At 44.1% G+C, this 25882-nt stretch overlaps 1 protein-coding gene across 2 annotated transcripts; it reads left to right on the top strand.

Moving 5' to 3' along the window:
* Nucleotides 1-19750: 19750 nt before the first annotated feature.
* Nucleotides 19751-24644, top strand: LOC148037908 (uncharacterized). 2 transcript variants are annotated; one of them, XM_087676911.1, is made up of 2 exons: nt 19751-23224; nt 23305-24644. In XM_087676911.1, exon 1 carries the CDS (start codon nt 19910-19912, stop codon nt 22082-22084), a length of 2175 nt encoding a protein of 724 aa, XP_087533037.1. In that variant the 5' UTR covers nt 19751-19909; the 3' UTR covers nt 22085-23224; nt 23305-24644. The 2 variants fall into 2 exon arrangements, with proteins under 2 accessions (XP_087533037.1, XP_087533038.1); XM_087676912.1 differs by having other exon boundaries at nt 19751-22639; nt 23094-24643.
* Nucleotides 24645-25882: the final 1238 nt, after the last annotated feature.

Genomic DNA, 25882 nt, shown 5'->3' with positions numbered 1-25882 from the left:
AATGCTATGCAAAGAGAGCTCAAGCTCAATCAATGATCCAAGAGTAAACCCAAGCTCTATGTCGATCCCCGAGAGTTACTACATCAATGTATATAGCCAAGATATAGCCCGAATCTAAGAGGTATTAAATATCCACTGAGAAGTACAATCAGTCTTGCTGTAAACAACTTGAAATCACTGTCCAAAAGTGAGCTAAATAGTGCTCAATCCAAGCTCAAATCAATATCCAAGGCAAAGGCAAAATGTGGCATACTCCACATACATGGGTATATCATGAAGCTCCCAAACCATATCCGTAGGCATTAGGCATAAACTCCCCTGTAAATGCTTGCTGTCCGAGCGGCTAGGTGGAGGCACATTTACCCCCAACACCAACCAGATTATCACTTAACCTAAAGATTGATAATCCTATGGACATCTAGGTATCTAAAAATACCCTAGATCTGATTAAACTATTACGCAATAGGATTTAATAGACTCGGTAAGAAAATTGTGGTAGTTTTGGAAAAACCAAGACCAAACCCTAAGAAAACCAAGATATTCCAATTTGTAGGACCTAATGAAATAGGGTGTGAAGCTATAACTACTATAAGGAATATTAGAGATTGATAAAGAAAATCTATTTTATTGATGAATGTGTAGCAGTTAATTTGAAAATGGTTATGATAAATTAAAACTAATGATATTGATTGGAGAGGAATGGTTGGTATCTAACTTGGATAATACTTGATTGAGATTTTATCTTTAAATTGATCAAGGTGAATGTATACCTAGATGTCGGGTGGTTTTGATAAGCGTTGCACCTCCCCAAGGGTAACATCTAGGGCTCCTACACCCAAGCCAAATTTGGCCTATCTATGGACACTTTGTCTAGGCCCATTGCTCTATCCTCTTCATAGAAGTATTACAAGAATAGGTAGAAACCAAGTCCATCTTCTCACCATCCACTATCAACTCTGTGGCTATCTGTTTGAGCATTCATCAACCACCCAAATAAGCTTGGGTATCAACAAATCCTAATTATGTTTTTCAACACTAATGAATCCCCTAATCCATGAGATCTATCACCTTTCTCCAAAGTCATGTTCCAATCTCATTTAGACTTTGGATATTGTTAGGGTAAAGGCCAGTAGCCAATAGTTGGGTAGGTAGGCATGCCTTGTATAAATATAGACTTTACAATCATATATAAGGTAAAATAACAAAGAATAAGGGCACCATTCATTGTACCCACAAAGACATACTTGCGAGCTTCTCTCTCTCTCTCTCTCTCTCTCTCTCTCTCTCTCTCTCTCTCTCTCTCTCTCTCTCTCTCTCTCTCTCTCTCTCTCTCTCTCTCTCTCTCTCTCTCTCTCTCTCTCTCTCTCTCTCTCTCTCTCTCTCTCTCTCTCTCTCTCTCTCTCTCTCTCTCTCTCCCTCCATAGCTTCAATCTCACATCCCACCATTGTTTCTCTCTCAACTAGTATTAGAGCAGCATTCGTGGGAGCTTGTTCTTGGAGCAAGGAGCACAAGGAGTCAAGATTCATTGCAAAGTTGAGAATTGAGCTTCTCTTACAACATTTATGCTTGATGTCTGCATCTTGAAAGAGGTTTGCTTGATTTTAAGTCATACAACTTGAGTTTGGAATGCTCAAAAAGAGATTTTGCTCAATGTACTTGATGTATGCAAGCACAAGGTCTACTTAAGCTCAAGAAGGGTAGCTCATTTCTTAGAATCAAGTAGTTCAAGAAAGCGTCCAGGTTGCTGGAATAAGCTAGGGGCTTGCTTAAGCAAGACTATTGAGTAGGGGGTTTACCATTCTAAAGACAGAGAAAGAAGAGAGAAAATCCTCAATGAGATCGCTTGTTTAATATAGCATGGAGATCCTAGAGTTCCTTCATGAGGTAGTAGAGAACATTTTTTGCCAAATCCATTGTATCAAACATAGACTCAAGGCTCAACCAATTTATTGCATTTAGTTGCAGATTTGGCCACCATTTTTTTTGTTTTGGGATTCTAAGCCCTTAGCTTTTAAACATTATCTTATTTTGAGCCCCAGTCACACTAGATGACTTTTGAACTGCTTCTCAATTTTTGTTTGACATCAAGGTCGATAAATTTATCACTTCAAATAAATGTTTTTGCTATATTTTATGCATATTGTAGTAAATTATGCTAGTTGTATTGCAATTGTAAAGGTTGTTTACATGGCTTTAAGTGGCTATTTGATGCTTGGAAAATAGCAAGAAAGACACCAAAAAATTCTTTAAAAAATTATTTACCTTTGGGAGTATTGGAATATCACATTTGTATCAACTTTGGCTTGGCTTGATGTTGCTTTAGCCACTTTTTGGCTTTGCAAGACACTCGAATTGCAATTGGTTTATCTCTTTTAGGCTTGTGTTTGAGCATAAGTTTGTATGTCGGTATACATGATATATGGTAATTATTATGGCTTCTCAATCTACTTATGAAAAATATATTATTTAATAAATTGGATGGCACTGATTTTCTTACTAGAAAGAGCAAATCTATACTAGTTTAGAAAAAGCAAGTAAAGCCAATTAAATGTAATGGTGTTAAGCTTGAGGGCATAGATGTAGATGCATAGGAAGAAGTGGATGAGTTGGCATGTTCCATTATCATGTTGACACTCTCAAACTCCATTTATTTTAATGTAAAAGGCACGATAGAGGGTGCACATGGAGTTTAGTAAAAGTTATCCCATTTATATGAAAAGGAGAGGATTGTTTTGCATGTTTATTGGTTTGAAAAAACTCATTTGATCTCCACATAAAGGAAGAAATATCTATGTTCAACCATATCAATGACTTTAATACCATTTTTAGTCAGTTGATAGTAGAAAAGATCACTTTTCATGGTTTGGTTAAGGCTATTTCTTGTTGGTCACCTTCCTTTAAAAAAGGGACACTTTTAAGACAATTATTTGCAAATCAGTACATATAGGTTTCGAGGGGGTCCACCTCATAGAACATGTACGATACCATGTGAGTTCAAAAGAAAGGGTACTATATTTAGTAAAATTTACAAGATTATAGGGGTTTTTGAATTGTAATTTGAAAAAAATCCATAAGTTTAATAAAGTAAAAGGGATCATTTTAAGGCCTTATAGTATGTAAAGAAAGGGTATTTTTAAATATCATTTGAACACATGCTATAGGTGTTTTACAAGTTCTAATGTTGAGAAAAATTTACTCATCAAGAAGATGAACAAAACATATAATGCATATTTAAACAACTCTAGGGGACTCGTTGTAAGAGGAAGGTCAAATGCCAAGGGGAACTCTCATGAGAGAGGCAAGTCAAAGAGTAAGTTTTATAGCAAGAAGGATATTGAACACTTCTTTTATAATACAAAGGGACATATAAAGAATGATTGCTACAAGTGGAAAAATGAGCAAAAGGGAAAAAAGCATAATGGGAATGATGGCAAAAAGGAAGAGAAGTCTAAGATAAAGATAGAAGAGGTTAAAGTATGTAACAATGATGATAGAGATATCTTATATGTTTCCTCTTCTACCTCCTCTCCCGAGCACTTCGGTAGCTCCACAATCCAAGTGCTATCTTCAAGCAAGCTCTGTCCTCGAGCTCCACACTCCAAGCTCCATTGCTGCAAGTAAGAGAAGAGAAGAGAAGAGAAGAGAAGAGAAAAGAAGAGAAGAGAAGAAAAGAAGAGAGGAGAAGATGGAGAGCTTCTACTCCACTGTCCCTCACCCTCACACTCTCACACTCCCTCTCTCAAGCACAAGCTCAAGCAAGCAAGAACAAGAAGAAGAAGAAGAAGAAGAGAGTTACTTTTGGTCACAAACAAGAATCCCCTTCTCATTCACTTTTACAACTTTATATACATGCCCTATTTCCCTTGGGCGGTCATCCCCTTTTTACATGGCCTTTTTGTGGGCTAGGCCCCTTTTTCCTATCGTTCTCCTATCTTCCTAGCTTCCTTCCTACCGCCCGTCTACCTTTACAAATTGCACGGGTGAGAGCCCACCTTGGCACTCTTAAAATAAATCGAGGTGCGCCTTGCGCTCTTTTCCGAAAGTATTGACTTGCACTTTTTCTTGTGTGCCTTTCTCCTTGATTCATGACTTTTCTGCACTTCTTGTGTCTTCATATTTCTCTTGGTATGCCTTTGTCTCTCGTTTCACTTTTGCCTTGACCTTATATTTTGCTTTAGATTTTCCCGATTTTCCACCTTGTTCGTATGAGGGTTAACATTACCCCCCCTAGTTGAGTGCCAGTCCCATGGCACTTATTGGGGGATGAGTCAGACTCTGTTGTTGGAGTAGCCAACTAGCTCTTTGAGTTTGTGTACAAGTCGAGTTGGAAGGTGTGCTGAGGGGATTTATGGCTGTGAGGCCCTTGAGTTGAAGATGATCCCTTGTGTTGGAGGGATTTAGGGAATTGTGAGGCCCTTGAGTTGGACTGAGCCCTAGTCGTGGAGAGAGGCTAGTGGGCAAATCTGGTGTTGAAATTGAATATTGTGTTGGAGGGATTCATCGCCTAGCCCTCTACAATGACCTTCTTATGCATTGTTCAAAATGAGCTTCTTCATTCACTTTTCAATGGGGGTTGTGGCATTTGCCCCTTGGTGGGTTATACGTTAAGCTGATGGCACAAGGCAGAGGATGGGGAGGGTATTGTAGGGATGATGGGGCCTTTGAAGCTGGTAGTAGGGCCTTCGGTTGTACCTAGAAAGAAAAGAAAGGTGCATTACATGTGGGTGTGCCACTATCGTGTGGCGCAGCGTGCGTGTGCTAGTGGGATGGAGCTTAGGGTGACAAGTCTAACCATAGGCGAGTGTTACCTCCCTCAGTGTGTCCTGCCCTTGATGTGCCCTAAGCAGGAAGTGGGGGATCAAAAAGAGGCTAGGGGGTAGGAACAGAGCCGGCCAACCAAGGCCATCGGACGCGCCTAACTTGAGGACCCCTAGGTGCAGTGGTTGTGGTGGATGTGCAACTTGCGGTGACGACCCTTTTTTTTTGGGCCATAGGGGTGCTCTCAGGCTATACCCTAATCTTATTCGGGCAAGTCATGAGGTGGCCTTAGGGATTTAGTCAAGAAGGCACGGTATTCCTTGATGTTAGCCGTCACATTGAGAGTTGTGGTTGACAAAAAAGGGCGGCTGCACCTCATAAAGTGGCTATCATTCATGTCTTCAAGGATCTTCATGCAAAACGAGGGAAGCAGGGTTGTCCTCATCATGAGCCTAGCCATAGCACATCTATCTATTCCTAAGTTAATGTCAAAAAAGAGTGGGGGAAGGTGGGCTTCCTCAGCCACTGGCTTTTGTTTCAATAGAAACCTAATGATCCTTAGATAATTACAAGTGGTTATGAAGGCTGGGTCTGGGTAGGAAGAGAAATCCTTGAGGAAGCGGTTAATAGAAGGGCGCAAGTCCCCTACTCTGAAAGTCATGCATTCCCTGGGAGTTGCCGCATTGGCATTGTAGATTTTCAAAAAGTCATACTTACCATGCACCCCCTATCGTAATCCACCTCATGTCTGCGAGGCTAGGGCATGTAGGTGGTATCATTCCATTCTTCCTATAAAGTGCCGCAGAAAGCCATCCACACATCAAAATTGGTGTCCCAAATCCTCCTCCGCCACTTTAGCTGTGCCTCATAGCCTTGGACAGTTTTGGGAATCTGATGGACCTTATCCTGCCAGTAGTCCATGGGCTCCTGCCTCCATTGTGTGATGATGATGCTCCACTCCTCGACCCATTGGTTTGCTAGAGTATTGCCCAAACCGAATGATTCCTTCCACTACTTCTAGGGGTAAGACTCGATTTAAGGGTCGTGGGTAGAGGAAGGAGAACTCGAAGGGTCAGGATTAGAGCTCTTGTTGTTTCCAAATAGTCAGCTCCTGCGGCCAGTTGACAGGGTGGTGATCCTCATGTGGCGGCATGGGCTCGTTAGGAAGCTGATGTGGTCGTGCATGTGCCCTTTGCTGGGCTTGTTCCACAAGTTCCTGTCTTCTTCGTCTTGCAACAATAATGCACTCGAGAACCTGGGTGCCCTCTGGCTCTTCTGGTGGTAGGTTAGGTAAGGGCGGACTGGCCTCCCTGATTTGCAGTTCTTCTTTGAATGCTTGCTCGAGGTCAAGCCCTTCCTTGATATCTTGCTCCATAGAGAGATGGATTGGGGATGGGTGGGGCCACTCTTGTTCCTCGAATCCAAGTTCCCTGAGCTTGTCGATGGAGAGGCCGGCTTGTCGCAAATAGCTACGTTGCTGCTCCTTGGTTATGCCCGTGCCGGTTGGAAATGCGTGCTCTTGCAGACCATATTGTTAAGCTCTAGTTGTCAGTTCCAGCTTCCTCCTCATTTTATCCACTGAGTCCTCGCCTTCAACTTGTGTGATATGAAGCACAGTGCTCAAAAAGGCTTGCTGGTGCATGTTGGAGCATGCTTCAATGGCCTCAGCTCTAGACTCTATAAGCACCTTCTCATATTCTAATACTGCCAAGTGCTCTGCCAATCCTCGCACTCTTTCAAGGTTGCGTTCCTCCCACTGTTGTGTCTTTTCTTCCATGTTTTCCTTACCCCTCTTCATCTCCTGAGACAACATCATTACCATCTGCTGCTACTCGCTCCAGATTTTCGACATCTGGATCTTCTCTTCATCTCGATGATTCATCTGCTCTTCGGCTATCCTCCTACCTTGCTCAGCTCTACAAAGCACTGTTGGTAGGCTTCTGCAATCCGCTCTGATAGATCTTCAGTGGTTTGCGCAAAACTTTCAAGCTCTGCTTGGTACAACTTCCTTTCAGTCATGGCTACGGCCATTAGTGCCTCCACCTCCTCCCAGACGTTCTTCAGGTCATCCTGTAGGCTTCCTGTGGCTTTGTCGACGGCCTCATCCCTCATTTCTGATGCATCTTCTATTTCTCTCTCCAACAATCCTTGCTCTTCCATTGTCGTCCCACAGTTGGAGTACTTGAGCATCCTCTTGTTCTTGGTGTAGTTCTTTTGGTGCATGGTCTCCTTCTTGCGAGCTTCCCTATAGTTCTGCATGCATAACTTCCACCCGCACCATTTGCTGCTAGAGCTCAGCATATTGTTGGATGAGCCACTTGTGATTCCGTTGCTTCGCAACCAGATCTTGAGCCTCATCTTCTAGTCTTCGCCATAGGCGATCTTCATTTTCTTGAGCCTTATTTTCTTGGACACTAAGTTGCTCCTTCAGGCTCCAAATTTATTTCTGATGCTCAGAGGCTTGCCGTGTCATCTCTAGTTGTAGGGCTACTATGGAAACCTCTCTTTCGGCCTCTAGCTCCACAGCAGCAGCCTTTTTCTCTTCATTGGCCCTCTCTAGTTGGACTAGGAGTTCTGCCACATAGGCATCATAGTCCGCGGTCGGGGGCATCATTGGCAGTGTTGTGGTGGACGCTTCCAGCTTTTGCAGCTTTGGGTCCTGCCTGGATTCGACATCCATCATAGCCAACCTTTTGGCTCTCGTCCCTGGTGCCATCTCATGTACTTTTGTGACCAGGAACTGCGTCATGGACATGAGCTGAGTGGTATCCATGGCAAACATAGGCTCCTGTGTGGTGGAGGTGGTGGTGGCAGTTTGAGGTGTGAGATTCGACGGAATGGGGTGTAGTGGGGCCTTGCCCTTTCCCGTGATGATTGGAGCTACTTCAGCGATGCCGCTTGGTTCACATTTGTGCCGTGGGCTCAAGGTGGCCACTCCTTTGGAACCGTAGGCCTCCTCTACAGATCTATGCATGGCCTCCACCATGTCTTCATCTTCCTTTCTTTTTAGTTCTTCTACCTCTCTCTCGGCTCCCCTCTTGGACTCACTTTGGGCCTTCCTCAACTCGGTCCATTCTTCCCTTGTCATCGTTTCTTTTGTCTCTTTCTTCCGCTTTGATGGGGTTTCCTTTGTCTGTGACTGCGTCTTCTGCTTTTCCTTATCACTTATAGTCCTTTTGCTTGACTACACTTGTTCATGGTGAGGCAGCCGGTCAGGGGTTTTCCCTACTCCCTCTCCCCCTTCCTCTGTGTCCTTCAAGGCCTCCTAAATGATGGTCTTTAAGATCCCACCGAACCTAATGGTGGATGCTTTGGAGGAATACTTCTTTTGAACTAATCTTGCTGTGGAGGTTGGGGATTCTCCTCCTGCTACCATTCTACTAGTGGTCAAAGCTTTCGTTGAGCTTTTAATAGTTTTGCGCATGAAGGCATTCCAATCAATTTCATTTGGGGATCCTACTACAATGCTCTCCAACAACGGCACCTTGATTTTGTTCATAAGGGCATTGTACCTTTGACTGGAGAATAGAGTATGGTCCATCTTTGCCTGTAGCTTGATCTCAGGATTTGGAATATCCACTAAACTTACCCCATCCACTGTGCATAGGACAACCTTGTTCATCCCTAACATGCTGTACATGTCCCTTTTTGGGTATCGCTCTGTCCTGCTAGTTAATCCTAGGGCCCTCTCCACCACCTTAGGCCTCAATTTCACCTCCACTTGGTGGGCTTCTTCCCCTTTCCTAATCATCACCATGCCATAGTTCTTGTCGGCATTGAAGCTCCTCAGAAACTCTGCGCATTTTTTGTAGTTGACTGCCTGCCCAACCTTTTCTATGTACTTCTATAGGCTGCATTGGTTCATGAGTTGTTTTATGGGTGGCTCTTCCATGATGACGTCTTCCAAGTTCATGGCATGCTTGAATGTAAATTGGCTGTAGCCCCTCGTTTCTACCGTCAAGCCATACTTAGCTTGCTCTTCCTTCGTGAACGGAAGCTTGATGCCTTTATCTTGCCCTGCCATTTTAGGTTCCTGCCACATATTATAGTTCACCATTAGTATTCCAAAGACATTCTCTTGGAAAATAAACAAGGTTAGATTATGCTTTTATGGCTAGAAGAACATGCTTTAAGCAACAAAAGGAATTTCCCCTTAAGCAGTTCTATTCTTTTCCAAGATATTATGACACTTTTCCTTGATCTCACCTTTCTTCTTGTTTAAACCCCCCCCCCCCCCCCCTCGGTTGAGAAGGATCCTTCTAGGATTGGACATGGGAGAGCCAAGACAATTGAGCATCATAGGGTGCCATTTACTTGGGCATCATCCAATTATAGAAATCGAGGTTGTATTCCAATTGGGCATGACAATCGAGATTATGCGGGCTAATGTATACTTGGATAATGTAGGTCAAGACATCGGTTAGAAAGTCACCCAAGTTGATGCGGCTAGCCACATGTAGATCTTCTTCCGTAAGGATACAATTAATGTAAGGATGGGCCAAGATCTGGTCGTCTAGGTGTTTGGGGTGAGTGGTGGCCAAGACCCTAAACAAGATTGCTACGTAAGTTGGGTCATACTCAATTGTCTTGATGGCACATCGCTACTTAATGTTAGTCATTATTTGGCAAGCCCACTTGGAGACGTAGGTTACCCCATTTTTGTAGGAACGAGGAGTTAGAGTCAGCAAGGCGAGTAAGTTCCTCAATCTCAATAGCTAATGCAAGCCTTTGGGGCTTGCAATATGAGGTTATTAGTTGTCTAATGAATGCGTGCTCTTTTGAGATTTCACCACTATTGATCAACTCCTTTGAGACCTTGGGGAAGGTTATGGCCATGAACTCGTATTCTTCCCAAGTGCAGGGCAATGAACGAACCTCAGAGGTAAGGGGTTCATCAAGGAAGATGAGATCAAGTCTTTTGTAGCTCCTAGCGAATGTGGTGAAGGTGTTATCCAAGAGCTTGATGCAAGTCACTAGGTCATCTCCCATATTCTTAGCAAGGTCCTTGGTGACCGATAGAAATGAACGTCGCTTGTAGGAAGGCCTAAGACTTGCTAGTGGTTGGGATGGAATTGGGCTAGACGATGATGGTTCTAATGGCAGCGAACTTGACCATGGTGTGTCTAAGGGTAGCTTCATAGTCAAGTCCATGTGTCAAGTGCTGCTTTGGGTACTAAGGGTGGCTCCGGTGGCATGGACGGTGCATTGCTTCCCTCTTGCGCATCCACTGGGGTGCCAAGTTCTCTAGACTTGGATGATTTCGGGATATCAAGCTGCTGTTTCGGTCGATATATAGGTTGGAGTTTTATTACTGTGACTATTACGAGTTTTGTGGGTTCTGCAGCTCAGGTTTCCTGGGTGTTCCTTGTCTTAGCAGGAGTGGGGCTTCCTGGGGATGGGGTGGCAATCAATGGTCGTGGTTGGGTTATGCTTCTAAGATCTCTCGTCTTGGGCACCCATATCCAATTATTGCCTTGATAGTATCCTTGGGCTCGCAACATATCTTGGGAATCCATCATGGCTTGATTGTGCATCTATGTCGATAGCATCAAATCAGTCGTTTAGGCTGTTGGCCCTACAGGGCCGTGTTTGCTTAATGTGCATAGGCCGTTTTTGGTGCCTTGGCACCCATTTAAGTGTGGGCTCTGCAGCCTTGGGAATGGCCTTAGTTGGCGGTGGTTTTGTGGTTTGGGTGGGTTGTGATAACTCACAAACCCCCCCCCCCCCCCCTTTTGGCTTAGTCCCAAGTGGCTCTACCCCTGGCATAGTGGGCTTTGGTGGGGCCTTGCTGCCCTTGTTGGAAGCTATCACGATTCGAACGCTGCCAATAGAAAGGTGAATCTGCTACAGATCGTAGTCCACGTTGCAGTGTGCTTGCTTGCTGCTTGAAAGTGCATCCTAATAGCATTTATTGACATGCATCCTTCGTATTTGGCAATACGTAAAAGATGACTGGTAGGTTCTCAGACTCTATAGAGACTACGAACTTGCACTTCCCTAGGAGTGCATATGGCTTGCCCCTGAATGGGCTGAGTTTAGCATTGGTGGGCTATAACTATGGCTGACCAATGAGGGTCCAATGAGAGTAGGTCAAGACATTGAAGTTAGCTCCCTCATCAATCAAGACATCAAAAGCATGTGTGTGCCGAGCGATGGCCGTGATGAGTAGGTATGCTATTGCTACCACCTCTTCATCCTCATCCTCTAGCTCGGTGACAGTGGCTACTCAGACATTAATAGGGGCTTCTAGCATAGGGGGCTCATGCAGTTCTAGCTTGTTGTTAGGAACACAAGAAGGGATAGGTCTAGGTCAGCTGCTTGAGCTCTTGGCCATCATATAGAGTGGCATTGCCGGCTCCCTCCTTGAGACACTTGCGGTTTTTGCAGCCTACTTGTATGCCTCCTCCTCGTCTAAGAATGGGAGATCGATGGTTGCTAGGACGTGCATCCAATCTTGCTCATCCTCAGGACAAGGGATGCATTTGGTTAGGAGTCCATGAGACTTCCTCATTGGTGCATCACCCCTGATCATGGCAGAGATGGCATCCAGGTCAACAAGGGTCGTCTTCCAAGTGTCCACCTCGATCCTCACCGCTTCCGTCCAGTTCCCTAGGAACATTAGTCTATTGCCCTAGTCTTCAATGACTCAAGCGTTCCTCATCTAGGGTCGTCCTAGGCAAAATGCCATAATCCACGGAGCTTCATGACAGTGAAGTTCATGGAGAACTGGACACCCATGATCTTCACTGGCCAATTCTTTAAGACTCCAAATGGCCTTACTTTCATCCCGTTAGCTAGAGTGATGTTGAACCTAGCAATTTCGATAGGTGGGTTTACCCAAGCCTGGAGCAAAGTATGGCTCAACACACTCACTCCTGCCCCGGTATCTATGATTCCCTTCCATACTGCATCTCCTAGGGCTAGGATCGACAAAATTGTATGCATCTCAGTGCCTTCCCAAAAGACATTAATGTGTAGTGACTTTGGCACTGAGTGTGGTGTCAAGCTGGGTATATGGGTGACTGCACCATGATCTTACAAGTCAGTGGCAACATGCTCCATCGGTTCTTCTACCCAGTGCTTCAATTCCTGCCATAGTGTGGGGTGTTGTTTGAGCAGGTCTCCTAAACTCAGGGTCACAGGGGTGGTCACTAAGGTTGCGAGGAGGTTGCTGGTTATTTGTCTCTCTCCTAGGTTTGTGCTCCTTGGCCACTGGTTTCGATTGACCGGCTAGCCTGTGGCATCTAGACTTGGCCTAGGTGGCACTGCCTATGGCATGGGCGCGTCTCTTGACATTGGTCATGCAGGTGAGACTGGCGTGCTTACACAAGAGAGATCCTCGATCTTGTCCTCTAAGATAGGCTCAGCATCCTTGAGGTGCTCTGGGCTTCTTTTACCCACTCCTTGACCTTGACTATTGCCTCAAGTTGGCGCCTAGGGTGGGGATACTCCCCTACCTTTGCACTCCCTTTCTCTGCTGTCTTTGGAGCGGTAGTTTCTACCTTTGCATCCATGACATTCTTGCCGGTCACTAGCATTGTCGCACCCTCAGTCTTAAGAGGGACCTTTACGTTCATCTTTTTCCTCCTTTGTTGGCTCTTTTTCCCTATTGAGATTGCATCTACATTGCTAGGCCCTTGCAATGATATGCCTACCTGTTTCGTTTGTGCTCTGGTCATGACATGCAACGGGATGGGTGTGTCCTCACTGGCGAATGTCTCAATCCCAAACAGCCCCAAGGTCACTAAGGACGTGTTTGTCGGGTTAGGGGATGTCTTCCGTCTAGAGCAATCAGCAAAGAGGCGAGTGATGTCGCACTTGGCACATCTGAGGTCGGCCTTTTCCCCATTCGCTTGTTCTCTCTCTAGTCATCGTGATGATGTGTGGCCCGGGTGACTGCAAATCCAACACGAGATTGGATCTTGGGTTAGGCCTATGAATCCTCTTCCCCTACCTCTACTTAACACCATCACCGGTACGGGTCGATAGTTCATCAGGACTAAATTACCCTCTTCATTGTATGAGACGTAAGGGTTTACGTAGGCTTTGTCTTCATTAGGCTCCTCCACGTAATGGACTGGAGCATCACGCGATGGATGGGTCACGTAGGGTCTTGGTGGCCGAGGTATGCCGATCAAGTTGATCTCCATCTTAGAGATGACAGGCTTTGCATCATTTGGTGCTAGAAATGCCAACTACGCTCCGCTTCCAAAGAAATTTAGTGGCCTGTTCCCTAGGTGCGGCGAGGTGTACTGCTGGACATAGGGGGATCTCCTGGGCAACCTACAATGTATGGCATCGTGGCCGAATCTTCCACAATTCGTGCAAGGCCTAGATTTAGGATCCTGGTACTTGGCTAGGAGGTGGCTACTGCGGCAATGCATGCATTGCACATGAGATCGCGCTAGTCTACTCACCAATTCCTATAGTTGTGCTAACTCCATTCTCACCTCGGCGAGCTCTTAGCCCTAATCTACATTCTTTCCCCTGTCCTACGTGCTAGGGGTTGATCCCTCGCTAGAGGTTGTGGTCCTCTAATCGGAGTTGTCGCAGTTCAAACTTCGAGAGCTTCTCTCTCTTAGCTGGTCATCCACCCTAATTGCTTTGTCAAAGACCCTAACTAACACATCTCGCTATAAACTAGAGTTACTCGCTAGAGCCTTTTACAACTCCTTACTATGGATCCCGTTTATGAACATGGTGGAGACAACTCTTTCATTCGGTTGCTCATTCGTAGGGATTCTCTTGAGGAGGCTACACACATGAGTGACGTAGTCTCTTATGTCCTCCTTGTCCTTTTGACTGACGTTCATCAGTTGGACTATGAGGTTGTCAAAGTATTCCGCTTTCGAGAATCTCTTAATGAAGAGATCTTTTAGTCGGGCAAAGTTCACTCGCTCCGCCATGTCTAAGCTAGTGTACCACATCCTACATTTATCACCTAAGAAGAGCCAAACACCTAGGAGTGTTGTGCAAGGTGTCCGTGAGACCGTTGGCCTCGCAAACTTGCTTGAACTACTTTGCGAAGCTATACGGGTTGCTACTTGTCTAGCTGCTTAGCTACTGTAGGGATTTTTGACCAGCTCTTCGTCCCTTGAGTAATTCCTAGGCCTGAGAATAGAGAGACTGCTAGTGCTATTGCACTCTGTTCGGTAGCTGGGTTGTCCATGAGCCGCTTGGTCACAAGCTTGCCCAACGTGAGGTCTGCCTCTAGTGCGCTCTCTCTCCCCGTGTTTGGTCCCACTTTGCTTTTACCGGTAAGACTAGGATGCATCGAACTTTGTGCACCTCTACGTCCTGCTACAGCTTCCTAGCTCTCTACTCGCGGTTGTAGGTTGCTATGCCCTACAACACTTTACTAACTGCTTTCCTTTCTACCTCTAGGCTTGCCACTACCTCCTCTACTGGTCTACTGTGGATCATCGTTCTGGTCAACAGGTCGTATTCATTGACCATGTCTTGGACCGCACTGGGAATTCACCCACATCCAACTGATTGTCTTCTTGGTCTACGTTTGCTCCTGACATCATTCCTACTTCTTGCTCCACGAGGTTGTCAATCAATCCAAGCAGCTTTGGCACCACTTTGCCCTCATTCTTGTTGTCCTTTTAGTCCCCTTTCCATCTTCGTGAGTCCTATTAATGGGGCTTTGAAGTATCGTTCGGGGTCTCCTCCTACTAGTGGGTTCCTTCGAGTTATTTCATCTGAGTGTGTTCCGTGTTATTGAAAACATCTTCAACTTGTGTACACTCAGTGTTGGGTGCTTTATTGTGCACGGTGCAAATTTAGGCTTTCCATATATTTTGGTACACATATGTAAAAGAAATCATTGTGGGATATGCAAACAAAACAAAACAAAACAATCTTATAGGTATGGCCACCCCCTTGGCTTATCTACGACCTAGTATGGCTCTAAACACAGTTTCTAGTCTCTCTTAGGGTCTATGCTACTCCCTCTTAGCTCTATCAAGGCTAGGTTACCATGTAAAGGCTGATCTCTGGCTCTACGTCAAGTCTATCCCTTGGCCAAGCTGCTAGGGCTGCTTCTAGACTATTTAATTGCAGCCTTCTTTGGTTCCTGGCTTTAACGAGCCGGATTAAGTCTCCAGGGGTGTTTGGGAATGCATCCCACTTGGTCCGATTTCCAAAATCGGACGGTCCGATCCCGGGTGGTCCGACTTCCAGAGTTAGACAATTCAACTGGACTAGGTTCGTCTACTAAAGGTGGTCCAATCGGACAACTTGGTCCGATTCCTACTGGGTCCGATTGACATGGGTCTGATCGGATGGACAAATGGGGTGTCTGACTGGAAGGGTGGTCCGCTTGGAGAAGGTTGTCCGATTAGATAGAAGGTCGTCCAATCAACGGTTGTGTGTCCAATTGGAATTGGTTGGTCCAACCCTACGGACAATTGGTTCGGTCAGCCCAAAAGGTATGGTTTGACTCTCGTGGTCGGACTGTATGACTGCCCAATTTTGGGAGTTAGACCAAGACACAGTAGTTCGATTGCAAAGTGATAGGGCACGCACACAACGATTTTGGGTCAATTTCTTCAAGCTTGGTCCACGGCTACCCGCAAGGCTCTCCAAATCATATCTATGAGAATCAAGGAAGGGTTTTGAATACCTAGATCAAAGGAATAGCTCCGAAAATGAGTGCTCCAATCTCTTCTGTGCTCAGTAAGGCATCTCTCTCTCTCTCTCTCTCTCTCTCTCTCTATCTCTCTCTCTCTCTTTCAAGCTCTCCTCAATCTCTCAAATGCAAAATGAGGTCTCCCTCATCGCTCCTGGCCTCTTAGTGCCCTGCCCAGGTCTGCATTCACCTTAGCCTTGCTCCTCTAACCAACATTTAACCCAGGATTTCATTTTTTGCCCTTCTTTTCCTTATTCTCAGGTGTTGTACATCAACAAAATCCCTGCTGTGTGTTCACATGTTTTGCTCCTATCCAACCTAAATGTAAATAGAAATCATAAAGAGAATACGTACGCTACTCCAACCTACTTTTCCAAATCCAAAAAACCAAAAACCTACTTGCTAAGGAGATGGAATACCTCTTCAAACTCCCTCACTTCCTACCTATCTACCTCAAGCACCGGTTCAAGGAAAATGTTACTTCAATGCTCAATTCGAAGTGCGCAAACGCTCAAGGCTTGAATCCGTTGGTCCTAGCAACGGAACCAAAATGTGGAGGCGATCAACTACCAAGACCCATGGACCGCTTATTGCTTCAAGCGTTCCAAGCCGAGTCCTAATGGGTACCTCTCACATAGCCGACGTGCTATCCATTTCTATGGGTGTAGTAAGCTTACCTCCATGCCTGATTGAGTTACCTCCTCTCCTGAGCACTCCAGTAGCTCCACGATCCAAGTGCAATCTTCAAGCAAGCTCCATCCTCAAGCTCCACGCTCCAAGCTCCATTGCTATGAGCAAGACAATAGAAAATAATAGAAGAGAAGAAGAGAGGAGAAGATGGAGAGCTTCTCCTCCACGGTCCCTCACCCTCACACTCTCACACTTTCTCTCTCAAGCACAAGCTCAAGCAAGCAAAAACAAGAAGAAGAAGAAGAGAGCTACTTTTGGCCACACACAAGAATCCCCTTCTCATTCACTTTTTGAACTTTATATACATCACGATCATTCCCTTTTTACATGGCCGGCCATGGTCTAGGCCCCTTTTTCCCATTGTCCTCCTACCTTCTTAGCTTCCTTCCTACTGCTCGTCTACCTTTACAAATTGCACGGGTGAGAGCCTAGCACTCTTTAAATAAATCGGGATGCGCCTTGCGCTCTTTTATAAAAAGTATTGACTTGTGCTTTTTCTTGTGCGCCTTTCTCCTTGATTCAAGACTCTTCTGCACTTTTTGTGTCTCCATATTTCTCCTGGTGTGTCTTTGTCTCCCATTTCACTTTTGCCTTGACCTTATCTTCTGCTTCTCGATTTTCCACCTTGTTCGTCTGAGGGTTAATATGCTCCAAATTTGACTAAGATTCTCATTAGTATTGGATACCTAGATCATGTATGGAAATTTGCAAAGGGTCTCCTATTATTGCCAAAGGGCATAAATCTAGTACATCGTGTCCTTTACATGTTTTTGAAGTTAAAGACCATGTCCTAGCTATCACTGAATAGCCACTAGTTTCTTTATGGCATCACCGTTTGGGCACATGTCAAACTAGAGTAAAAGCTTTGTGCCATTTGAATTATCTTTCGTATTTCAACTTTTTTGATCTTGTTTTTCGCGAGCATTGTCTTTTCTGTAATAAAACTAAACTGTCTCATAAGACAAGTGATGATATTAGAAGATGAGAGTGCTCGGATTTGGTTCAGTGTGATTTATGCAAGCCTATGCCCAAGGTCTCATTGGGTGGAGCTTCATATTTTGTCCCTTTCATAGATGATACCACTAAGAAGGTTTGGGCAACTTACCTATTTCATAAGAAGAGTAATGTGCTGGATGCATTTCAAAAGGTAGTGGCTAGCTTAAGTGCTTAAGAACTAACAATGGTGATGAATGAACTTCTCATGCCCTTACAAACTTTTAGACAAGTGGTGGTATTAAAACAGAGCTAACATATCTTAAAGATCGAGTTCAAAATGGTGTGGCTAAAAAGATGCACACGACCATTTGGGAAAGAATCTATAGTATGCTTTCTAATGCTAGTCTCACTAATGGGTTTTGCATTGAATTTGTAAAGACAATAGTACACTTCATTAATAGGTCTCCTAGTAAGCCATTGAATGACAATTTTAGAGGAGATATGGTCTAGTAAGGGCCTAGTTATTATCACTTATGTATCTTTATATGTGAAGCATTTATACATGTACTTAAGGACAAGTTTGATCTTATGTCCAATAAATGTATGTGTCTTGAATATAGGGAGTAAGGAGAAATTGACTATTTCCTATGAAATCCCAAGTCTAAGAAGGTAGTATGTAACCCCATGATGTCATTTTTAATGAGAGGATAAGATGCATATGCAACCTATTAAAATACTTGAGATTTGTAAGGTAGTCCAAGAGGATGGATAGCCATTACATGAGCAATATGTACAACATGTTTCACATAATACAAGGCTTAGACAACTAGCTAATGTTGAGATGGGAGTGCCAAAAGCAAGTGGACAACCTTATGTTTTATAGGATAGATAATTGGAGTAGCCACAATCTCTTGTTGAGCTAATTTTACGATGCTCTATGAGGATTTTGAGATAGCCAAATATATACACTCTATCTCTAGACTATGTCATGGTTACGGATTGCAGTGAACCTTATTATTATGCTAATGCTATCACTAGGACTAATGTTCATGAGTGGAAGAAGGCTATATAATTAAATATGAATTCTTTGATAGAAAATGCTACTTAGGAGTTAGTTCCTTTTCTTGAAAGCAAAAATGCATTGCAGTGCAAGTGAGTCTATAAGTTGAAGGTAACTCCATTTGATGCATTGCATAAGTACAAGACAAGATTGGAGGCCAAAAGATTCAAACAAGAGAATGGGATTGACTTTGATGAATCTTCTCATCAATAGTGTTGATAAACGCCCTTTATATAGAACTTGCTTTGGTTGCTAATGAAGATATGGAGACTGTTCTAATGGATGTAAAGCAAGCTTTCTTGGATCAAGTTTTGCATGACATCTATATGTAGTAGCTTTAAGGGTTTGTTGTGGAAGGCTAGGAATAGTTGGTGTGTAAGCTACATAAGAACTTATATGGTTTGAGACAAGCTACCAAGGAATAGTATTATAGGTTCGATACCTTTATGTGGTCTCATGGGTACACTAGAAGTGAGATTGATTACTTCATATATAATAGGAAGCTTATGGATGCTAGCCTTATGATTTTGATTCTTTATGTAGATAACATGCTGATTATTGGAAGTTAGTCACTAATATTGATGCATGAAAGAAAATATTACATGAAACCTTTGACATGAAGGACTTGGGGGAATGTTGTTCATATTCTTCGCATACACATTATGTAAGATAAAGATTAAATGTACTCTATTTGTCTCAAAAGGAATGCATTGGGAAAGTATTGGAGCATTTCAATATGGAGAGGGGAAAGGCAATTGATGTTCCATGGTCTCCATATTAGAAACTTAGGCAAGAGGACACATGAGGAGAAGACTAAGATGGCCAAGGTTCCCTATGTATCCATAGTTGGTAGCTTGATGTATAACATGGTTGCTGCATGTCCAAAAATGACCTACGTACCGGGAGTGGTTAGAAGGTATATGACCAACCCTAGTAAGAAGCATTGGGAGGTAGTAAAGAGAATCATGAGATACTTGAATGGCATCTGTTCATGGATACATAGATGTTGATTTTGCAAGGAGTGTAGAATCTAAGAGGTCTACAAGCTTTATTTTTACTTTTATAGGTGGTTCAATCCATTGGGTATGTGTTTGTGGCAATAAAGGCACAATTGTGCATTAACTATGCTTGGATTTTCCACTTGCTTGCCTCTAATAATATGCAATTATTGATACATAATCGAGCATTGATGGGGAAGCATCTATATGCAAGAGGCTTCTTAGAGGGGTTTCATAGAAGCCACAAATATCCACTTTACTAAGAATTTTGAAATTATGCATTTGGTATAAATTGTATTCCTAAAGAGGAATAGTTTGTGAAGCAAGGCATAGTTGTCTATAAGCCCATGGACATCAGTCGGCCAAAGTGAGTCATAGGATTCGACCAGAAAGTGCTTGTCGTGCACATGCCCATTGGTTTAACTCTTCATCCAATGTAGGAAATGACACGTGTCCCAATGTTTTCCGATTAGCACAATAGCCTTCCATGAGTCCACAACCATGTCAAAACGGGTGAACCATTGTTGCTTCGCTTATGACCATAGTTGGTCATATGCATAAGCTGTGTGTGAATGTAGTCAATCATAAGCATAAGCTATGTGTGAGTGTGAACGTCAAAATGAGAGAGCAATTAATGGACAAGGCCATGGCCACAACCTATATGCGAAGGGCCCTCTTACCAGGTGAGTGTATCCATCCTCGCCAATTCCCAACATTGGAGGCATACTGGCTCTGCGGAGGACCCTTGGCGGGGAGGATTGGTTCTCACGGTCATGTAGACTTCGATTAGGGTACAACTAGAGGGAAGAAGAGAGAGAAACGCAGAAAGAGAAATGGGGGTAGCTCGCGGCTTTCGTCTTCATCATGGTCGCGATCGTCTCAGACGCTTGCAGCATCAGCAGCGGGCTTGTTCATCGTCCGCGTCTTTTCTCGATCAATCGCAGCAGCAGCATGCATCCTTCGAGATGGAGGGGGCAGCAGCGCCTGCTGAGGGTGCTTCGTCGTCGTCGTCATCTTCCTCACCCTCCTACCCACATGCTTATCGCAGAATCGTCACCTCACCCGGTGTTATCCGTGGCATGACGGGTACCAGTAGGTGGCCAGTGGGAGGAGGGGGCCCTACTTCAGAGCTGGACAATGCTTGCCGCATTCTGTTGACGTCACGCAGGGATCCGTCAGAGCCGATCGAGGTTACGTTGGCCAGGGCCAAGTTCCCTCTCTCGGCCTCCAACCTCCCTCTCGTCCTCTCTCGCCTCCGCAGCCCCAAGGATGCGCTCCGAATCTTCTTACATTTCCTCAAGTTGAACCCCACCTACAACCCAGAGCCTTCGACCCTGCAGTCGTTGTGCAAATTCTGGGTGCATGAGCAGGAGCGGTTCTCAGGGTTCCTTTCAGTTCTGCTGGAGTTGCGCAAGCCATCCAGCACTATGACACCACGCAGACTCACGTCGATTGTCCGCCTATATGGTTGGGCTGGCCTGGTCGATGATGTCATTGAACTGATAAGAAACTGCAAAGACTCCTATGGCTTTCAGCCCGACTTCTTCCACTTGAGTTGTGCTCTCCATACCTGCACTCAAGAGAAACGCCTTGACCTTGCCGTACAGGTGTTCCAGCAGATGGATGAAGATGGACAGACTCCTACCCTGGACACTTTCCAGAACTTAATAGGTGGTTTTTTGAGTGTGAATGAGCCAAGAGAGGCAGCAAAGGTCTTAGTGGAGATGGTCTCTCGAGGTCTGGTTCATCCAGGTGAGCTTCCTGCTAGAAGTGTCAGCTACACAACCATCATAGATGCACTCATTCAATCTGGATACCTTGAAGATGCTCGCAACTTTCTATATGGTCTGCATGAGAAAGGCTACAGGCCTGATTATATCACCTGCACTAATGTTATAAAAGCATTTTCTCAGAGGGGCCATGTAGATGCTCTCGACCAGCTGTGTGATGATATCAGAGCAAGGCAGTTGCTGCCAAACATTGCCCAATTTAAGAAATTCATTGACGAGCACTGCAAAGGGAACCTGACACCTGAGTCAATGCAAACTTTAGATTCAATGGCCATTACCTTGGGTGCTCTCAACCATTTTGCATATGAAGATCCTAGCAAGGCAGTAATATCTTCACATGCACCTTCAGATAGTGTGGCCAAAAGCTCTGAGCAGGATGGGTCAAGCCTCACTTTATTTGATCTTGTCATTTACAGTCTTTGTGTGCATGAGAACTCCACTGATGCATATCCGCTCTTTCTCAGGATGGCCCAAGACTGTTCAACAACTCCATCTCCAATTACTAGCATGCTCATGTTTGATACCCTTTGTTGGAGTCATCGGTATGAGGATGCTGAACACGTCCTGAGAATGATGATGCAGTGGGGTCACACACCAAGTTTGAAAATGTACTATTCGTGGATACAAGGTGCTTGCAAATCAGGCCTCGTGGACAAAGTGTACGATGTCTTGAGTGACTTCAATGATGGGTCTCTTGTATTGGATGCCGTATCATACAATGTGGTGGTGGACAAGCTTTGTCTGGCAGGAAAGCTAGAGGAGGCCAAGAAGGTCACTAAGGAAGTGAAGCGGAATATAGGCATTCCAGATGTTGTCAGCTACAGTAAGATGATCCATAGCTTTGCCAAAGCAGGTGATGCAGAAGTGCCACGTAAGCTTTTGTCAGAGATGGTTGAAATGGGAATCACTCCTTATGCTGCACCTTTCAACCCCTTGATTCGTGCCCTTTGTGGTTCTGGCAAAATGGAAGAGGCTCTTGCACTTGTAAATGAAATAGAGGATAAAGGCTGTAAGCCTGTATCTAGTTTCTACACAGCAATTGTGCGCGGTTACTGTAATTCAAAACGTATACAAGATGCGTTTAATGTGATGAGTGTTATGAGAAATAAAGGAATTGAACCGGAGAAAGAAGCTAATAAGCTGCTATTTGAGGGACTTAAGGCTTCAAGAAATTCAAAGCCTGCTGTTCTTGCAACTGCAACCTCAGCTAATAACTGAAATTTTTGTAAAGTGGGACCCTTGACTAAGGCTTAGGAGTCCAATCAAAAATTACCTCTTTTTCAGGTGCAGTGTGTTTTTCATCTGTCTGCAAGGTTTGGTGGTATGTAAGTTTCAGCTTCTGCAGCATGTGTGAATTTTGTTGAATGAGCAGATGAAATTGTATAATTTCAGTGGGCTGCTGTTGGAGGTAAAATGTTGTTGAAGAGTCTTTGCTGCTTAAGTTACTCTGGTAATTTGAGTGAGGGGTAGCTCAGAAAGTCTTGTTTCACTCAATGAAACAGAGAAAAGGCTCAGGGTTTTGAGAAAAAGCTTTGAAACGTTACCATCTATCTTGTGTGCCTGTGAAAAAAGACCTTGTGTATTTTCTGCTGTGCGCAATTCCTATGCTCGTCTCAAAGCCCTGATGACCATGTGAAGTGGCTGATTGCAGCAGGTTGTACAGTCAAAGGTGATTTGATTTTCATGTTGTATGGATGGTGCAACATAACAAAAACTCTGGTGATCCAGTGACCCAACACGATTGATCAAGCTAGGCAAGTATTGACTACGCTGGTAAGTTGGTTGCCTGATGTGTGTGGTTATTGGTGTAGTGAGCTGGTTTGATCACAATGATTGATATACTAGTAATGAAGTAGTACCCCATGTATGACGTGGTTAAGGCTCTTAAGGCTACAATAGAATATTGGGTGCCAATATGGTTATGCCTCTTGAGGCTACAAGTGAAAAGATTCTGGGTTCAAGTCGCTTTAAGTATCATGGATAGAGAGTTTCCAGGTGTGTACAAGTGGTCTTTGCTGTATTTGTGGAGTGTGTTTGCTCTAGACTCTCTCAGGAGGGCACTATCGCAGCCCCTCTGATGATGTCTAATTCATGAAGTGTGTGTTCACATATATTTGACAAATTCAATCAATGGCTAAGAAGTGGTCAGCATAGTCTATTGGTGCACTGTTCAATCAGATGTATAGGCTGAAACTGAATTTGATATCTAAAGCTGCTTGGTATGCAGAGGAAGATAGGGTGTTTGCTCTGGACTCATTCTCAGGAGGACACTATCACAGCTCTTCTGATGGTGTCTACTTCATGAAGCGTTTGTTCATATATATTTGACAAATTTGATCAGTGGCTAAGCACAGTCAGGCTAGTGTATTGATGTACTGTTCATTCAGATGTATAGCCTGAAACTTAAAATCAATACTTAAAGCTGCTTTGGTATGCAGAGTGAGATTGTACCAGAACAAGGAGGGTGCAGCTGAAACAAAAAGTAGGACAGTTGAAGCTGCAAATGGAAAATACATGCTTGGACATTGTTGGGTAAGACAGATGCGATAGAATGTGCCATGTACATATGTGCTCATAAATTGTGTGCCCACAAATAGTACATGAGAAGCACTCAAAGAGGTGTTCAAAGGGGACATCTTACACTTGTAGACGCAATTTGATGTGCCATGTATACCCACAAAGTACACGAGAAGCACTCAAAGAGGTGTCCAAAGAGGATGTCTTATGCTTGTTAAATGAGGAAGAAACTAGATCATCATGAGGTGGAAAAATGCTCTGCCTCCCAAGTTGTAGTTCAGGCTCAAAGCTACAACCACAAAATTGTGGGTTCAAGTCTTTCTAACTACCATGGGTAGCGAGATTCCTGGGGGTATTGCCAGTGGCTCTGATTATAATTGTTGAGACGTTTGCTTACAGGCCATTTGCAGCCCTTGTGGTTGTTGATTAGATTCAAAGGTTGCCAGAGCCTGGTCACCAGAGTTTCGCAGAAGTTGTGATGGGGTGTTTCATCAACTGGATTCTTGGTATATACTGAGTGGGAGCTTCATCCTCAAGTGAAGTAGATATGACCCTGGAAAGCAATGTTAATCATTTGGCAGAAGATTCAAAGCGACATGTTGAGAAACCCATTTGGTTTCACACTTACAGCCCCAAAAAAGCTGGGTGCCCTTATTCTAGGGTGCTACACTAGACAGTTCAGTGCCTATAAATAGGGCACAGACTTATTTCATCAGCACACTCTACACACTGCCCACTGCATTTGGAGCTGTTGCCATCATCAACTGGCTGTCACCCGAGCCTGCCACACGGTTAGGGACTGCTGCTCACCTGTGTTTATATCATCAGTATTTGCGTTTTTCATCTTCAGCCTGGGAAGATTTGTGTTTTGTTGTCCAGCCCCTTCCCGGCTTTACTCGTGGCTCTTTTTAGCCTGGGCAGATTTGTGTTTTGCTACTCCAGACTCTTCTATGGTTGTGTTTGCTGTCGTAGCAGGCCAGCTAGGTATTTTGCACCTCTTGTAGCATGCAATGATTGCTGTCATCATCTTCACTCTGACAGCCCATTGTGTTTCCCTCCCTTTACATGTCTCCTTCCTTCTACAACATCTACTTTGATATCCTACTGCTTGGAGGATTGTATTTTGCTCCCTTCCTAGTGCAGATTTCCTACAGGTGTTGTTGCTTGATCAGCCATGACAGTGCAATCATCTCAGAGCTTTGCTCCATTGTATCAACATGATTCAATGTTTATCATTCTTCACACATCTTCTTCTTTTGTGTTTCTTCTCAGCAAATCGTATTGTTTCTTTACATGAGATCAAAGTAGAGGTGCTCAAAGAGCTAAAGATCCTCTTGATTAGCAGCGAAGAGGAAGAAAGGTTGCGAGATCAATAACACTCAAGGTTCCAGAAAATTTATTTTCCGTTGCGTGATGGGGGATTACCCCTCCCTCTTCTACTAGGTTCAGAAGGCCATGTCTAGGAGTTGTTTGGCTTCTGCTCCATTGCAGCCCCAAATACCTTCAACACCATTGGTGGCATGTCCTTTGTCATCAGATGCTTCAAAGATTGAGATCCATGAGTTTTTAGATTCCTCTCTCTCTCTCTCTCTCTCTCAGAGGGGGATTCAAAGGGGGTCCCTTCTCATCGTTTGATATTCTACACACCTTGGCAAAAAGCTTTTTCCTTCTTCATTTTCCCTTGGATGGGGTGGTTAACGTTGAGTTGCCATCATTAGTTGGCTATCACCCAGCCCACCACACTGTTCGGAACTGTTTTCCAATAGCGTTTACATAATTAGGATTCGCAATTTCATCTTCAACTTGGGCAGATTTGCATTTAGTTGTCTTGCCCCTACCTAGCTTTGCTTGTAGCTCCCTTTCACAATTTTGAATTTGGTTAAAATTTGAGTTTTGCTACAATAGACCCTTTTATAGTTATGCTTGTTGTTACAACAGGGTGCCTAGTTCTTTTGTACCTCTTGGAGTATGTGGTGATTGTTGGTCATCTTCTTCACTTGGACAACCTTGAGGATTGCATTTTACTCACTCTACATTTGTCCGTCCTTCTACAACATCTACTTTGATATCTTACTGCCCAAAAGACATTTTTATAGTTATGTTTGTTTTACAATAGGGTGCCTAGTTTTTTTGTACCTCTTGGAGCATGTGGTGATTGTTGGTCATCTTCTTCACTCCGACAACCTCGAGGATTGCATTTCACTCACTCTATATTTGCCCTTACTTATCTACTTTGATATCTTACTACCTAAAAGATTGCGTTTCATTCCCTTCACAATGCAAACTCTCTTTGGGTGCTACAGTTTAATTGGTCAAGATAGGATTGCATTTCACTCGCTCTATATTTGCCCTTACTTATCTACTTTGATATCTTACTACCTAAAAGATTGCGTTTCATTCCCTTCACAATGCAAACTCTCTTTGGATGCTACAGTTTAATTGGTCAAGATAGTGTAGTCATCTCAAAGCTTAACTCCATTCTATCAGTGTGATTCAATC

Source organism: Lygodium microphyllum, chromosome 4 (assembly GCF_053477565.2).
Source record: "Lygodium microphyllum isolate KBCC chromosome 4, Lygodium_microphyllum_v1.1.10, whole genome shotgun sequence".
NCBI classification, from domain to species: domain Eukaryota; kingdom Viridiplantae; phylum Streptophyta; class Polypodiopsida; order Schizaeales; family Lygodiaceae; genus Lygodium; species Lygodium microphyllum.
Note: the sequence above shows the minus strand (reverse complement) of the source record. Positions and strands in the feature narration are given on the sequence as shown.